At 43.4% G+C, this 17,928-nt stretch overlaps 1 protein-coding gene across 1 annotated transcript in view; it reads left to right on the forward strand.

Moving 5' to 3' along the window:
* The window catches only part of C8a (complement C8 alpha chain), a 73,387-nt gene that overhangs the window by 13,319 nt on the left and 42,140 nt on the right, over positions 1-17,928 (forward strand). Inside the window, exons 2-3 of the mRNA XM_041652463.1 lie at positions 4,943-5,038; positions 15,396-15,489. Of these exons, the coding sequence (XP_041508397.1) occupies positions 4,962-5,038; positions 15,396-15,489 (171 nt within the window). The 5' untranslated portion in view covers positions 4,943-4,961. The remainder of the gene's footprint in view (positions 1-4,942; positions 5,039-15,395; positions 15,490-17,928) is intronic.

Genomic DNA, 17,928 nt, shown 5'->3' on the forward strand with positions numbered 1-17,928 from the left:
AGCTGTGTGCTTGATGATCCACACTGATTCCAGGTAGTATGGTCCTGGGAAAAAGCATACTTGCTGCAGCCATTGTGAGGCTGAGGTTATCATTCTAAGTCCTTTCCCCCATAAACCCCGGAGGTACTTTCGGAACCTAGGCAGAGATTGGGGTGGGACCCGCTCTCCCTGGCCTTGGAATTATTATTCCAGCTCTTGCTGGAAGCATCTGCCTTCTGGGGGACTCAGTCTCAGTCCAAGGTGCCTAGGTGTGAACTTCCCATATTCTACCCTCCTCTGATGGTTTCTTTGGCAGCCCCGTGCTCTCTGCCCCCCCCCCCAGCCTCTGTGCTCGAAGGAAATCTCCCATGCATATAAATGAAGAAAAATAGATACCGAGACTGGGAGTCACTTTTCAACAAGGCAGAAACAGCTGTTCAAAGTGCCCGGCTGTGAGCAGATTCCCTCATTTGGTGTTTAATCTTGTCCTATTAGGAAAACATTATTTTTATCTGTTTTACGGATGATGAAGCCAAGGCGAGGAGATAGTACCTGGTGAGCAGCGCTTTCTGGCCTAATGCTGTGGTCTTCCTACCCCAGGGAATCACTTCCTTTCATATGAGGTATGCAGATTCAGATCTCCTATGTGATTGCACAAAACTGCGGGCCCAGTTTGGAGAACTTTTAAAGGCTTACCAGCGAGAGCATGTTCCCAGATGTCATGGCTGCAGCTGCATGAGGCAACCCGGGCCATGCTCTGTTCTGTGGCTATAACTCACAGGCTGATTTCAATAGTGAAGAGTGTTTTCATGAGACAGGCGATGCATTTTCAAAATGAATTACCGTCTTACTGTTGATTCTGCATAACCGTTTACAACTGTCACTGACAGCCGGATGCTACAATTAAGGTGAAATTCGAATATGCAAACCTAACATATTTTTTTGGCATTCTCCATTCATCTTAGAAAATTTTGGCTGAAGCAGATGGGGGGCCCCCACCCCAGTTCTCTACACACATTCTCTCCTCGAGGTGTAGCACAATTCCATTGGCCTCCCCACATCTCCTCTTTGACATATGGTCTCTTAATGTGTTCAAGGTTTGCTTTGGAATTTTTGTCACCCCTGCCTCAGCTTCCTGGATGCTGGGATTATGGGAGTGTGCAATTCTATATAGTTCCAAATCTCTTTTTTAATTTCATCCGTGATCCATTTTATTTTGACTCCTTTGCTTCTAGAAATAATATTAATTTCTGCTAATGCATAATAAATGGAGAAGGGGTTCAGACTTGGTGCTGGAAGATCTAGCCTTAGCCTGGCATGGCACCTTATAGTTGAACAACTAGACCTAAACAATTCCAGGTTCAGTGATTGAAAGAGTCTATACATTCATGATTCAGACTCATTCTGTGAGGGATTGTAGCCGATCTGTTTTTGTTTCTTGATGTCTTCATCTCCAAAACTACATTAGTGTTCCTGGCATTGCAAGGCTGCTGTGAGGATTGGGGTTCTGGGAGGTGGCAGGTACAGGGCCTGGTACTCCATAGTTCTCAATTATTCTGACTTCCAGAGAATTCTGGAATTGGGGGTTAGCAAGATAGCTCAGTAAGTAAAGGAGCTTGTTGTGAAAGGCCAGAGTTGAACTTTCAGGACCTGTGGTAGAAGGAGAGAACTTCTTAAATTTGTTCTCTGACTTCTGTCTTGTGCTGTGGCATGTGCTTGTGTGTGCGCGCGCGCGCGCACACACACACACACACACACACACACACACACACACACACAGAGAGAGAGAGAGAGAGAGAGAGAGAGAGAGAGAGAAGATAATTTTGAAGGTAAAATGATAAAATGTGAGTATCATGAAAACCATCTATTTTAATGGATCACTTGATAACCATGCACCAATCGTTCTTGTTGAAGAGCCAGTACTGAGTGACATGGGAGATTATAAGGAAAAATCAGGTATAGACCTTACCCTAGGTAAGGTTTACTTTCCAGAGAGCCTCCACACCCTAACCCTAACTCTAACACAATAGAGAAAAATTAAAGTGCTCTTGTGTGGTTCTGCTTCTTCCCCAGGATCATCGGTGCATTGGTCCATGAAAGTGAGGGGAACAGAAGTGGCAAACAGGGTTCAGACAGCTGTGGATACCATGGAGACAGTCCTCTGGGAGGTGACTTTGGTGAATCAACTCAGCTTTATTCCAGAGTACAGAAAACATATGGGACTGGGGAGCCTGGGGATAACCCTAATTTACATTCAGTGGCACACTCTTGTCCTAAGACTGGGTTAGGGGCAGCAAGGTCCTACAGCAAAGCTCCTAGTATAAATCTTAGTTACCATATATGCAGCAGGGGAAAAGCTTCTAGCAGGAAACTGTGTGAAGAGTCACCCTAGAGATAACTCAGGTACCCAGGTTTAGAGACAGCTTTCAGATGAGGTCAGTCCTCCAGGCCTAGAGATATTCTCTAGATAGGGGCAGGTAGAGAGCGGGAAGTCTTGCTGAGGGCGTGGGAGTCGTCATGTTGTCCAGTTTTGGAGAAAGCTGCCAGGCCATGATAGACTGCAACCTCTGACCAGCAAGGCCCTTCCAACACTCTTGCCATGTTTACGAGGCTTAGACAACAAGGCAACAACTTCTAATTGAAGCCACCTGACAGAATCCATGCTGGTCTTGACTTGGAGAAGCCTCTTGACAGAAAGATGGGGGATGGCTGAAGATGGTTCTGGCGGAAGAGGCAAGAAGAACAATGTCACTACAGTGGCAAAGTGAGAGGCAGGCAGGAGGGACCTAGATTGTACCAGAGGGACACTAAAATGCTTGAGGTGGGTTAAGGATACAAAGTTGGGTGGGATCCTGTTTAGGGAGGAGTTTATACTTTTGATTCATAGACAGCTGGGAGCCACAGAAGACCCTGGAGCAGGAGAGCAGTGTCAGATTCCATTTTCTTGAAGATGAGGTCAGCCCTGATGTGGACAGAGGAGAAATGTGGCCCCACCAGGAGTCAGATTAGATTTCGTTGGGGGTGAGGGGAACGGTTTGTGATAGTGCAGGTAAAGCAAGAAGGGGGAAACATTACAGAGTAAGGCAACATAATTTAAATGCCAACATTGGAGGATGTGGGGGAGAGGTGACGAAGGCCTGTCAGGAATCCTGAATGTCACTGAGGTTTGGGGTAAGGAGAATGAATAGTCACCTAGTAAACCTCAAGAGGAAGTTGTTCTGAAAAGAACATGTCATCATCACATACACATAAAAAGAAGAGAAACCCAGGACTCCAAGGAAGAAGGCAGGCCGGACTCTTGTAGACAGTGTTTCCCACATAAGTTCTATTGACACTTAGGGTCAGATGCCTTTGTTTATAGTGGGGATCCCTGTGCATTGTGGGATGTTTAGCCTCATCCCTTGACTCTATCCACTGGATACCTGTAGCACCTCCCCCATGGGGGCAATCACAATCATCCTTGGGCATTGCCAAGTGACCAATGACATGCCTACTTAGAAGACAGTGTTTGGGGAGGTCTGTTCCCCCATAAAGAAATCAATGAAAGTGGTTGGGGACCTTGAGTTCCAGTCCCAGGGAAATCTGCATGTCTGAGACAGGAACTTTTCATAAAATGGATTTTGGGGGTTAGGAGAAAGGTGGGGTCCAGATACAGTACTCCGAGTGTTCAGATGTAACACTCCATCTCCACATATGTAGACACAGTACAGAAAATACCAACTTGGCTTCTGGTGCAAAAAAGAAGAAAGGAAAGTTTTCAAATGATGTATACACTCAGAAGAACTGTAGCTAAGAAGACCTCGGCCTCAGAACTGAAGAGAAGTGGGAGACAGACAGACGCAATCTTAGGGTCCTTCCAGCATTCAGAGCTGGGGCTCACATCTGCCAAGTTTTGCCTAAACCCCTGAGAAGTGGAAAGGAGGAACTACTGGCAGCCTCGCTGGAGTTTCCATATATAAGTCAGATGTACATTTCTTAGGCATTCAAGCTGGTCATTGTGTCTCCCTATTGAGGTCAGTAAAGACACAACTGGCTAATCCTAAAACCAATTTACACCTCTCCAAACATAGCAAGGCAACGGCACATCCTTGAGCCAGCTAGTTAACTGACCTGAGCTCCTTCTTCAATGGCAGTATGGACTTAGTACTTTTCATGTGGCAGAATTCTTGATTGGAGACTAAATACAAGACTTGAAGTACCTATCACTTAGTAGTATTTAATAGCTTTTGACCAGCTGCTTGTTTATCTTCTGTCCATCTCTATTTACTTGATTTAATTTATGTCTGGAAGAGTGGGAGATTATATCCAGGTATGGCATCGGCAGTGCAGATGTGTTGGCCATGATTGGCATTATCATTCCAGAGAGAGTTTCTCAAGATGTATATTTAAGACATCTGGTCCCCTTGAGACAATAAATAGGCTGGATCTTGAGGACACTCAGTTGTTGAATTGAGAGCGGAAAGTCCAGTGAATCTCATGCATTCTCAGATGTTTGGTAATGTATAGCAGAACCTCCATGAAACTGTTAATATTCTCACACTTTCCCAGATGCCTGCATCTGAGCTGATGTTCTAGGTGAGCCTTGAGCCTTGCTGCTGCTTGAACAACAGACTATTCCGACCTCAGGAGCTCCAAGAGCCAGTGGGAAACACTATGTCTCTGGCAACTGCATCTTGGTTTTGCATTTTGTCTGTCTCTGGAAAGAAAACTCTTTACTGAACTGATTTTAGTTAAATATCACCTTTTCTTAGCCACGTGGGGATTTCCCAAAACAGGGCTAAAGGGCTTGGGGCCATTTTGAAGGTGTTTAGCTAATCGATACCTTGGTTACTGGTTAATCACATTGAATGGGAACTGAGGAACTTCTGATCATTTTAAACCTCTGATAGGTGTTTGGGGTTCCAGCCTGGAGATTTCTGCAACTTCTAAAGTAGGCTATTTTCTGCTTTTGTATCAATGCTAGATGGTGACTTCTGGATAAGATGCTTGTCGTTATTCTCTTTGGCTTGTCTTTGATGTCATGGCATCCCTGGGTAACTGCACAAGAGAAGGTGAACAAGTAAGTGGGCTCCTCTGCTGGGGGACAAAGATACTGTGATGTTGGCAGTGGGCTGTGTTGTCGTGGAACCTCTTTTTCATACTATTGCAATCCAGTAAAGGAGTTGGAACAGGGGAAAAGCCAGTTAGTAATAGTCTGATGTGTCTAGCTGGGAATGACCACTCTAGTCCTCGGCAGCAATCCAGACCGAATCATTCAGTCTCTCTGATTCTTGGTTTTCCTCTGTAGACTGAGACTTAAAATACCTCATCTCTAATAGTTAATGTAGGTGTAATCAAATCCTGGACTTAAAATTTACTCTGCATACAGTAGGCATTTAATAAGTAGTATTTTTCTCAAGCAATGTGAGGCAGTTAGCCCCCACTTCATTATATATAAAAAGAAAATGGTAAAAATCTATCTCACCTTACACAGGTTGGCAGGATATATATAGATAATATTTGCAAATATATTTCTGGGGGAAAACAAGAAACCATAGAAGAGACTCAGCCATGTCATTCTAAACCTTTGCTCTGGGCTGATAACAGAGGGAATATTTTCCCATGTCGGTTGCATTTTGCCTATTCGTTTCCTGAGATTTCCAATCTGGCTTCATTTGGATATATATCACCATTGAATGTTTTGTGGTTCTTAAGAAGCATTTTAACTTCACGTTTGAGATAGATATCTTTTAAGCACGCTCTGTATCTCAAACATTGGAGGTTTTAAATAGAATTATTTTCAAGTTATTAGTTAACTCAATTTTGAATCATTATTGTTTAAATGCTAGAGTCAGAGAGAAATTCCCTTTAAGTAACAGTTCAGAGGGGGAGATGTGTTTTACAAGCAGATAATCTGTAACTTATATTTAAAACAAATACACTCTTGAAACATCATAAAATTCATCGCTAATCATTAGAAGGCTCAGGCAAGAGGTCGCTGGTGAAGGAAATCTCAGCTGAGCTACTCTCAATTATAAAAGCTTATCACTATAATCCTTTCTGAAAACGAACAGAGTCTTGATGCTTGATGAACTTATCAAACAAGACAGATCAGTGAAGAGGGAAAATTCAAGTCAAGGCAGAAGAGATCCGATTCAGCAGCGTACAAAATGCTGCGGGAGAAACCATGGGGCCCTTGCGTTCACTGCCGGCACTTCTGACATTGGTTTTGAAAAATAGAAAGTTACATGACATCATCATCCCCCTGGTTTCAAATCCCGGTGCAGGCACTTGCTATTAATAGTTGTTTGATCTTGAACAAATTACATAAGCACTCAGGGCTTCATTTTACCCACTTGTAAAAAGGGAGGAAAATAAGAGCAGGAATTAAAGGCCGAAAAGTACCTAGAACAACGGAACAATGCCTCCCACTTAGTGAGTATTCACTTCCTCTTGAAGTAGATTGGGGCTGCCAGGAGCAGACATGTCTCATTGTCATGAAAAGTCCTAAGTTATTAAAACATTTTAACTGCCATATTCTGCAGTCTTTGAGAGATATGAAGAATGCCTATCTAACTGAAATATATCTCTGCCTGTCTAGAAAATCTAACATGACTACAAGCTTGACTATTATTGATGATTATCCATTAACAACCTATATCTCCTAATTATACATTACATTTTTAAATGAACTATACAATCACAATACTTTAATCAAGATCAGAAACATACATATAACAAGATTGACCTTAAATTAGTATCAGTAAACCAAGATTCATATAAGTCCAAATTATTTATATCTATATAATCTCTCCCTTTAAATGTAAAAGAACATTTATAAACAATATTTGGGAATATGGACTTAGTTACTTCTTTCCAAACATCTTCCTGCTGTATAAGGGCTCTGTTATTTAGGTCTTTTATGGTATAACCTGTGTGCTAGTTTCATCTCTGTTGGCAGTTGAGCAAAGCAATTTTTTGAGGATGTTCACAGTAAACTCTCAGGAGGGCGTAGTCTATCATACCATATTGGGATAAAAGCAATCCACAGGGTCTCATCCTTTGTGAAAACAAAAGAAGACCCTCTCACAGCAGATAGTCACTGACATACAACTTATATAGGCAGAACAGTCTTTGAAATTTCCTGCTTCATGGAAATGTCTGCTGGAAACTATGGGCCTGTAGGCTGAAGATGGATGCCCCGATGGTACAGAGGAACTTTAGGTGACTATCCAGGCAGCGAGATGTCTCTGTCATTTCTAGAGTTTGAAGTTTCTTATTTCTTGTTTACTTAGGTAATAGTATATCCTTCTGGAGTCTTTGATGGAGTTGAAGAATGGTTAGTTATAGTTTTCCTTAGTTATGATAAAAGATAATATAGATATAAATATTGTAACTCTAATTCTTGCTTTATAACTGTTTTGTTATATGTAATTTTACCATGTTTAAAGTGAAAGCCTTTTTTTTTTGTTTAAACAGAAAAGGGGGAAATGATGGAGGAGGTTCATCTGTCTATGTGTTACTTTCATTATTTAATAAAGAGAGTTCCTTGGCTTTTGACAGGGCAGAATTTAGATAGGTGGAGTAGACCAAACAGAATGCTGGGAGAAAGAAGGCAGTGAGACAGACACTATAGCTCTCCTCTCCAAGATGGACGCAGGTTAAGATCCTTCCCGGCAAGCCACCACTTCGTGGTGCTACACAGATTATTAGAAATGGGTTAATCAAGATGTGAGAGTTAGCCAATAAGAGGTTAGAATTAATGGGCCAGGCAGTGTTTAAAAGAAAAAAAAAAGATTTCTCATTTGGCATTTTATAAACATTATACTTAATTGTCACTGCATGCTTCTTAAGTTGCTTTTTAATGATTCTTCAAACTGAAGACCAGGGGAAGATGGAGCAGTTTGGTGTGTCCCACTGAGGTGTGTGGTGGCACACAGTCTTCCAGTCTTTGGACCAGCATTATCACCAGAAACATCATCAGGCCCTCCCGCCAGGAAAACAAAACAAATTACCTCTGTGAAAATGAAAAATGGGCTCCTGCTTTGATAAACAAGTCATGGTCTTCATTTGGAGTTAAGATAGCTTAAAGATCTTCACCCTATCATTTCTACTGACAAAAACCAGAATCCTCTAGGGAGACTGAAAAAAATGTAAATGAAGACTTCAATTCTAGAGGAAACATTAAACCACCTAGCATCCTGTAGAATTATCACTTCTGTAGTAGCCCCTATACATAGTAGATGCCAAGGAAGTGTCAATCATGTTTCTTCTTTTTATTTTATTCCCTTTATGGCATCAAAGTGTGTTTGCCCAAGTGTCTGGGCCAGAGCCATGTGAATGTTCTTAGCAGTCATCAAGATGACTGGAATTAATATGCATACAGGCAACACGGTCTTCTAATTAACACACGCAATTGGGTGGCTGGGACTCAAAAGTGAGTCATAGTAATATAGAGATTGATATTCAGAGTAACTAATCATAAGCTATGCATCAAACGGCACTGAGTATGAATTATGCAGGAAATTCTGGTACACTCTTGGAACTAAAAGTGTGTGTGGAATGCCATGTAGCTTGTAGATGCTTTTTTTTGGTATTATTAATTTGTTGTTTATTTAATAAGTAAATAATCTAGATATAGTAGTTACTAGGTCGTAAAATAAGCAAACGACATCCTGATCCTCCTGTGGTTTATAGGCTATGGTGGTTTGAATGAGAACGGTTCCCATAGGCTCATGGATTTGAATACCTGATCCCCCATTGGTAGAACAGTTTGGGAAATACTAGCAGGTGTGGCCTTGTTGGAGGAGGTGTGTCACTGGGGGCAGGCTTTGAGATTTTGAAAACCCACACCAATCTCATTTAGCTTTCTTTATCTCTGCTCCATGCCTGTGGATCAGGATGTACACATTAGGCTATGGCTCCAGCGCTGTGTCTGCCTGTCTCTTTCTATGCTTCATGTCTGTGCCATTTATGGTCATGGCTCACCCACTGAAACTGCAAGTTCAATAAACTGTTTCTTCAGTAGGCTGTCTTGATCATGGTGTCTTAGCACAGCAGTAGAAAAGTAACTAAGACAAAGGCTTAGACAGTTGTTTGTTTCCTGGCTGCCAAGCAGCTCAGACCTGAAATAACCACACAGAAACTGTATTAATTAAATCACTGATTGGTTATTAGCTCTAGCATCTTATTGGCTAGCTCTTACATCTTAATTTAACCCATCTCCATTAATCTGTGTATCGCCACAAGGCTGTGGCTTACTGGGTAAAGTTCCAGCATCTGTCTTTGGTGGGCCTACATGGCTTCTCTAAATTCCACCTTCCTTCTCCCACCATTCAGTTTAGTTTTCCCTGCCTACATCTATTCAGCCCTGGGCAGGCCCAAGATAGTCCTTTATTAACTGATGGTATTTCCAGCATACAGAGGGGAATCCCACATCAGACAGTAAACATGTAAACACAAATTTTTCATTTAAAATTGTGAAAAATAGCATGAAAGAATCACACAGAATGGGTTGAATGGGTTAGGAGAAAGAGAGAGAGAGCAAAGAGACTTAAAGATAAATTGGTTGAGTGACATTCTCTGCAGGGGAAGCATCAATGCTGAGACATGAAGGATGGGGAAGGCTGTGTGAAGAGGACAATGTTGAGAGATGAGGAGGTGCAGTGTGCCTGTCATATGAAGTAGCTTGTGATGTGTGGCAGCTGAAGGAGGTTGGCAGGAATGCAAAATGTCATGCAGGAATGCATGTCAAAATGGTGGGAAGGGGCTGTATCTCAGAGAGTTATGGACACCATGGTAAGAGAGATTGGATTTTAGTTTATGGCTAGTAAAAAACAAAACTGAAGAGGGACTTAAGAAAGAAAAATATTGCAAGACTTCCCATTAAAAAATTATTGTTTGTTATACAGAAATAAGAAAAAAAGAGAAAGAAAGAAAGGAGGGAAGAAAGGAGGGAAAGAAAAAATAAAAAAAATAGAGAAAGACAAAGAAAGAAGAAAGGAAGGAGGGAAGGAAAGGAGAAAAAGGAGAGAGAAAATAAATAAATAAAGAAAGAAAGAAAGAAGGAAGGAAGGAAAGAAGGAAGGAAGGAAGGAAGGAAAGAAAGAAAGAAAGAAAACCTTTCCTACAAGAGGCTATCAAAGGATGCAGTGATGTAATAGGGTCTTACACTATGGCAGGTACTGAGGTGGGAGGAAGAGAAGAAACCTGAGATATGTTTTCTTGGGAACTTGACAGAACTTTCCAAGAGATAGGCCAGGAGGGTGAGAGAAAGAAGGAGATTAAGGACCACTGCCAGGAATCCAGTCTGGGAACTTGTCTGTGTGGTGATCCCACAAATGATGGGGTTCACTTGAGAAAGGAGTTGGTTGAAAGTCAAACCTAAGAGGTTCAACTTAGGACCCTAATGTTTTCTGTGCTGCAGTGAGGAGTGGGGATGCGAAGCAGGGGAGCCTGGTGGGGAGCAGTGGGGCAGAAAGGCAGTACAGGGGGGCAAGCTGAACTTGGACAGCCCTGGCACGGATGGTACGTGATGCTGGTGGAGCCAATCTCGGCTCCTTGAGAGTAAGAAAAGCAAAAAGAGAGAAGAAAAACAAAGAGGCGTCCTGAAGAATTCCAGTTCTCAGAGAAGCCCAAGGTACTGACCACCGAGTAAGAGAGAGAGTGGAGGTTGTATTGAGGAGGTCAGGGGGAGCAAGCTTCCAGAGGAAGCCGCGGCCAACACAGACCAAGTCTGATGAAGTTGTAAAACTCTCCAGTGGGCTTAGCGGTGAGTAGGGTGCTGAAGAGGGATCACTTTCAAAGCCAAATTTAAAATACCTTCATCTCATGATATAATTCCTATGTAATTGAGTGGATTAGCTCAAGATTATATCATTAGTGACAATGGGCTTTGGCTATAAGCCGAGGCTGTGAATTAGGGTGTCCCCTTGTCATAATCAGATAGGCTTTCTGACCTACTGGCTTAGGATCAGTAAGGAGCTAATTAATTATTGTGTTTTCTAAGCTGCTGAGGTGGCCACATTGTGGGGTCAAACATTTGACTCCCAGGTTGCATATTCAACTAGATTTTAAACCCTTTGTCTAACATGCCATCCTGAGCTAAAGAGTAGATGAGGGCTGGGGAGATGTTTCGGTTGGTAAAGTACTTGCCACACACAGCAGGAGTTTGAATACTCAACACTCAGGTGAAAAACCAGCGCAGCAGAGTGTGGCAGTGATTCCAGTGCAGGGAAAGTAGCAACAAGGGGATCCCCGGGCTTGCTGGGCAGCCAGTCTAGCCAATCAGCGAGCTCCAGGCTCAGTGAGAGACCTTGAATTAATAAAGGAGGTGTAGAGCAATTCAGGAAGACATCTAATATTGACCTCTGGCCTACATGCTTGTTCATACATATAAAACATGCGTGTGTGCGCATGCGCGCGCGTACACACACACACACACACACACACACACACACACACACGGGGGGGGGGGCGGAGAAAGTATCTCAGTGGTCCAGGGCCTGGCCCTGTACGGGGTATATTGCTGTATGTTTCAGATGCAGATGGAGAGGTTTGCACGTGGCTAAATAGAAAGTATTAGGAGAAGAAACTGGCATGTGTCCTAGGCTGCGGCTCAGGGTCTCATACACGATCTCACTCCATATTTAAAAGAGTTTTCCAAGCTGTTATCTCTGGTTTTGGTTGTGAGTGGTAGGACCTGGGGGCAGCCGTGCAGCTGATAGACTCCAAAGTCCCCTTATCTTAGCGCTGCTTCAGCTGTGTTCAATAGTCCTCCAGATGATGTGTGAAAAAATGGGTTGAGTTTAAAATAAGTGAGGAAATAATGAAGTGAACAAGGCGAGATGCAGAGCCCCTAAAGCTGTCAGGCATTTTCAGTGTCCCTGCATGGCACACTGTAGGCAATTTAGTCAAATGAATTGACCGCGGAACTTGTCTTCTGTCTGCCCCCCTCCCCACCTGCCATGGATATATAGTTTACAAAACTGGCGCCCTAGAGATCAAGCTTTGAAGAAGGTGCAGCAACATCATAGATAGGACTTGCACTGTTTCGATAGATGAAGGACATGAAGGCACATACACAGAGGAACTCACTAGTAATATCAAACAAGTTAGAAGCAAATGTCTGACTAATCGCACATGCTCCCGGGGTCTGGTACCCCAGATTAAGTTTCTTACTGATTGAGCAGGTTCTTGCTAGCAGAGAGATACTCTAAAATTATTTGCCAAGATTTCATAGGTCACAGAATTATCAGTACTTCTTTAAGGGTCACTGATGCATTTTGCCCTGCTGTAGCCAAATGCTTGTGGCTGGACACGTAATGAAGAGGTTTATTCCACTCGTAGTTCTGGAGGCCTACGTGTACACTGCTGGCATTTCTTGGCTCTGGTTGGCCTTTGGCTCAGTCACAACAGGGCAGATGGCGTCATGGTAGAAACATATTGTAGAAGAGAATGCGTAGGGAGGCAGAAAGCAAGAGGCTGGAGAATGAATGGCGAGACGGCTCCTGGTCCAGCAGCCCACCTTCACAGGACCAGCCACTGAGAGACCAGCATCGGTCCCCTCCTGTGGATGGTGCTCCATGATGTGATGCTCTACAGTGGATCCCACTGTGTATAGAGTCCATCTTCCCAACACTGCTTTTGCCTCCAGCACAGAAGTGTAAACCACATCAAACCACAAGCATCATTTAAGAATGGCTACAGCTCCCCGGGAAAGCTCTTTGGCAGTATGTGTCACAAGCTTTAAAATCAACCGCTCCTGGCTTAGCCATTCTTAAATGATGATTGTAACCCAGACACAGAAAGACAATTATCACATGTACTCACTTGTAGGTGGTTTGTAAACATAAAGCAAAGAAAACCAGCCTACAAACCACAATCCCAGAGAACTTAGACAACAATGAGGACACTAAGAGAGGCTTACATAGATCTAATCTACATGGGAAGTAGAAAGTAAAAAAGACAAGATCTCCTGAGTAAATTGGGAGCATGGGGACCTTGAGAGAGGGTTGAAGTGGGAGGGGAGAGGCAGGCAGGGGAGCAGAGAAAAACACAGAGCTCAATAAAAATCAATAAAAAAGGAAGCCGGGCGGTGGTGGCGCATGCCTTTAATCTCAGCACTCGGAAGGCAGAGGCAGGCAGAGCTCTGTGAGTTCGAGGCCAGCCTGGTCTACAAGAGCTAGTTCCAGGACAGGAACCAAAAGCTACGGAGAAACCCTGTCTCAAAAATCAAATAAATAAATAAATAAGAAAAAAAACACCAACCAACCAAAAAATAAAAATAAAATCAACAGTTCCATTCTACAGATCCCATTGCCAGAAAATAGCCTAGAATTCAGGAAAACTTGGGCTCAAATATCTATTTACTATGGAATAGTAAAGCAATACATGGTCATCATAAATAGTTTATATCTCTTCTGTATTAAGTGGGAAAGATCAGGACATACAACATGATACTCTGTATGCCCTCCACTATATTATGAAAATAGGATGGAATGAAATATAATAAAATATTAATGGTGGTAAGATTTGAGATAATTTTTTTCATAATTGTTGCCATACTTTCTTTAATGTGAATGCATTACTTGTATAATCATCAAAAATGAACTACATTTAAAAATTCATTAAAATGCTGGGAGAATATTGGTCATGTTGGCCGGAGGTGATTTAGTGGCAGCCCTGGTGTTCCTTCTGTGTCTGGCCCCTGTGACAGCATCACTGTGTGCCTCTGTCTAGACATCACGTCATGAGCTTGGGAAGCTGCAGCGGTGTAGCACTGCTGTCTGGGTCTCTGCTTTCAGCTGCCTGGTTTTGCTGTTTGTTTCCCTCCATTGTGACATCATAGCACAGGCTGTGGACTTACCTTGACAGTTCTTCAGTGAGGTGCAAGGCGAATGCAAGCCCTTTTCAATCCCTAAATCTTTGGCTTGTAAATTCTCTCCATGTTTCCCCAAAGCGTTCTTTAATTTTAGGATAGTATATCAGAAAAAAAAGACCTGTGGCTTTGATCTCTCAGCATTTCTAGATGTCAAGATTATTTTAGTTCTAACTAGGAATCAGGTTCAAGCAAATCTAAAAACGTCACTATCATTTCCCAGAAATAGGCCTTACTTTTTCCTTTCTTCTTCTCCCTGCCCTCTCTTTCCCCTCCTTCCTTCTCCCCCCTTCTTTCTTCTTTTTCTCTTCTCTGAATAGCTCCCACAAGTTTACTCATGACAGATGGTGGGATTCAGTAGCAATAGAGACAAGGGCCTGAATTCCAAGGGTTTGGACTCTGGTGGAATTTTACCAGTATTGCAAGCATGCTAATTCTACATTGAGGAGAAGGAGCTTTGAGAATGCTAGACACCCGAGGGCAGAGAAAGGGGCTCAGCAATGCCTACAGACCTTCTGCCTTGTTCCCTAGTTCAGAATGGAATACTCTGATAGGAGGTGGGATCGACAACCAGCAGAGCCTAAAGTTTCCAGAAAGGGATTATGCATATACATTGTAGTCTTTTATTTTTGATTGTGAGTCTAGCTTTGGTGATTGAATAATCTTTCCAACCCAAGCCATCTCTCCCAGTGGTGGGACTGGGACACCAACCCATTCAAAAATTTATGACCCACAAACTGCCCTGCCAGGAAGATGCATTGGTGTCTCAGAGCTTGTGGGAGAGCCCAGTCAATGCTTGGTCTAACCTGAGTAGGGGCCCATGTCTGACACTGCCTGATGGCCAGGATCCAGAAGCTGGATGGCTCAGAGGCCTTGGGTAGAACCAATCATGACTAACCCCCCCCCCAAAAAAAAAAAGTCAATGAAATAATTCCTAATGATATTCTGTTATATTCATAGATTGATGCTTAGTTCAATTGTCGTCAGAGAGGCTTCCTCCAGTAGCTGATGAGAGCAGATACAGAGACCCACAGCCAAACCTTAGGTGGAGCTCAGGGACTCTGCAGAGTGTTGTAGGATGGTAGGAGCCAGAGGAGTCCAGCACAGCAGGAGAACATGGTCCTCAGAATCAACTAAGCAGGGCTCAATGGAGCTCACAGAGACTGAAGCAACAACCATGGACACTGCCTTGGTCTGCACCAGATCCTCTGCATACATCCTGTGGTTCTTTAGCTTGGGGCTTTTTATTGTATTCCCAACAGTGGGGGCAGGTATGACTCTGGCTCTTTTGCCTGCCCTTGGGACCTGTTTCCTTCTACTGGATTGCCTAGTCCACCCTTGAATATGAAGGTTTATGTTTAGCCTTATAGCATCTTGTTATGGTAGGGGAAGTGAAGGCAGGCTGGGAGGAAGGGAGGGAGGAAGGCAGGGTATTGTTAGGATGTATTGTATGAGAGATGAATGAATGAATAAGTAGATAGATAGATAGCTTGGGACTTTCACACAGTTCTCTTATGTTGTCGTTTTAATCTTTAAAATGATTCTTTTCTCACTTTAGGCGAGTTAGCCGAGCTGTGACCCCTGAGCCAGTTGCCTGTCAGCTGAGCAACTGGTCAGAATGGACAGATTGTTTTCCATGTCAGGACACAAAGGTAAGTCATCTAGGAATGTCTCAGGGTATTGCAATCTGATCTCTGCATTAGGTACCAATGGCAACAAACAGCTGGGGCTATGAATCTAGGACTCTAGAGAGAGCATTGGAAACCTCGGGTACCTGGATGGTGAGGCTTGTGCCTGTCTATCTGTAAGACATCATGGGGTGAGGCTGCTGAAAGTGTCTGCATTATGACACAGGAAAATAGCCACCAGGACACAGGCGCATTGAAGCTCCATGGATTCTCTGGGTCCTGGCCAGTGCTTTGCCCTCTAGTGAAGGTAATCTGCCAGGGCCGCTAGATGGGATAGCAACAAAGAGCCAAGTTGCCCACAGGCAGCTGAGCATCACAACTCTGAGCGGCTCCCTGGGCCTGACAGAAGTTTGCAAATGCCACCAAGCTATCCTCAAGGTTGAAAAGCCCAGCACACCCAACACATAGTCATGCCCATGGAAGTGCCCATTTAGATCGTTTTGAACGATTCAAGGTAGCCCTAAATCCAGTCTTATATGAAAGGATGAGCAGAAAAATCTCATTTACTCAGATGCACTGGCTCAGGTTGACAAAAAGCAGTCTACACAGGTATTACACAGGTACTGTGTTTATATTGTTTATGAATCCCTTCAGGTGATACCTGCCTTTGTATAGGACGTAGTCTGGTAGGTTCCATCATCCCCAGCCTTTTTGCTTCAAACACCACTGGCTGGATCGAGTGTGTCAGGGCAATACTGTCAAGTTCAAGTGTTTACCCTGCAGACCCACAGTTTCGGTCGAATGCAGCTTCTTACCTGCTCTGTTACTTCGGGCTTATTTTTCTTTATCCTTTCTGCACCTCACTGTGGTAGTAGAAAAGTGCCTACAATGTGGGGGTCCTGAATGCTAATGAGTGACGTGGACAAGGGCACCTGGCACGTAGCAGGTGTCTGACAAACATCCTGGAGTTTTATAACTATGGTCCGTACCCCCTCTCCGGCTCCTCCATGACCTTGAGCCGAGCAGAGCTTCCGTGGGCCTATTGGTGCTCACCCTGCCTCTCCACTCCTCTGACAAGCTGAGATGCACTGTGAATGTTGTTGAGTTGTTAAAAAAAATCATAGAGCTAAGAGGCAGTGGAAACACGATGTGAACCTGAATTATTGAACTCGGAGCTCTAAGATTAAGCGCCCTGCCTTTCCTAGTGCAAAGAAATGACAAAGTACCTTCACACCTCACCTGTTTAAAGTCGGCTCCTGCATTCAAACCTCGTCCTGATATATAGTAACCCCCCAAGCAACGATAATACATTTCTACAAACATGGCAGCTTTACACAAGGGACATCTGTCCCCTTGGGGTCCCGGAGGCCAGAGGAAAGCAACGGATGTGTGAGTGGTGTCTGCCTCCTTTTGGAGACCCCAGGGGGAGGATGTGAGCTTTGCCTCATTCTCTGCTGGGGCTTGCCTATGGCTACATCTCTCCCCTCTATCTCTCTAGACAGATTGCTTCCTTTTCTTTTGTGTCTTCTCCCTGTGTGTCCTCCTGCAATCTCTATCTCCTTCTTCTCAGAAAGTATGGTAATACTTTGGGCTGCTCAGAAAACCCCAAATAACCACATCTCAAAACTGCTAATATTTTCAGCAAACTGAAACCTTTTTACAAATTTGGAGTTATACTTTTGGTTGGCCATTACTCAACCTATTGAACATCTTAAGCCTGCCTTTTTCTCATGTTTTTGTTTAGGAACAAGATTGCACAGGGAATCTCTTACAATTTCTGTCGGAATTGAATTACTTCCCTAAATACTGGGGAAGATGTATGTGTCCATGAAGAAATCCTTAAGATATTAAATCCTCTTAATTATTTAAGTAAAGGAGCACCTTTGTTTTATTTATTACTATGTTCCTTCTTCTCAAAGTCACCCAAACAAAGATGTGCATTTCCGGGAAGAAGCATTACCTACTACATAGACAAGAAAATTATGCTTTAATGACACAAGCCACAGGCAACAGCACAGAGAGGTCCCTCAGGGAGTATTGACACTCGCCTCCTACAGCACGCTGTCTCCATTATTTGATAGCAACCTAGTAAACAGGGAACAGATAGAAATGAACCCGAAGGCTCGCAGCACTGTCCCAAGTACAGACACTACAGGAAGGACAGTGATGGCACTAATAGTCACCCTTTATCAAGGCTTCCCATGTCCCAGGCACTGCAGCAATGTTTTAAGTAAATACATCGTCTAGCTTGGCTTTCCCAAAGAAATAGAGGGAACGGGCACCATTGCCCACTGAAGGGAGGTTGCCCATTGAGAAAGACAGAACCAGGACTTAAATTTGGGCACAGGTACCAGGGACTCACGGATTAAAGAAGCAACTCATAAATGCTCAAATCACTGCTTCTTGGTTTGTTAACATTCTTGGGGGAAGGACTGTAGCTGAGCCACGGTCAAAGGCAGAAAT

Source organism: Microtus oregoni, unplaced genomic scaffold (assembly GCF_018167655.1).
Source record: "Microtus oregoni isolate MIOR12 unplaced genomic scaffold, Mior012 000005F_ref0000423, whole genome shotgun sequence".
NCBI classification, from domain to species: domain Eukaryota; kingdom Metazoa; phylum Chordata; class Mammalia; order Rodentia; family Cricetidae; genus Microtus; species Microtus oregoni.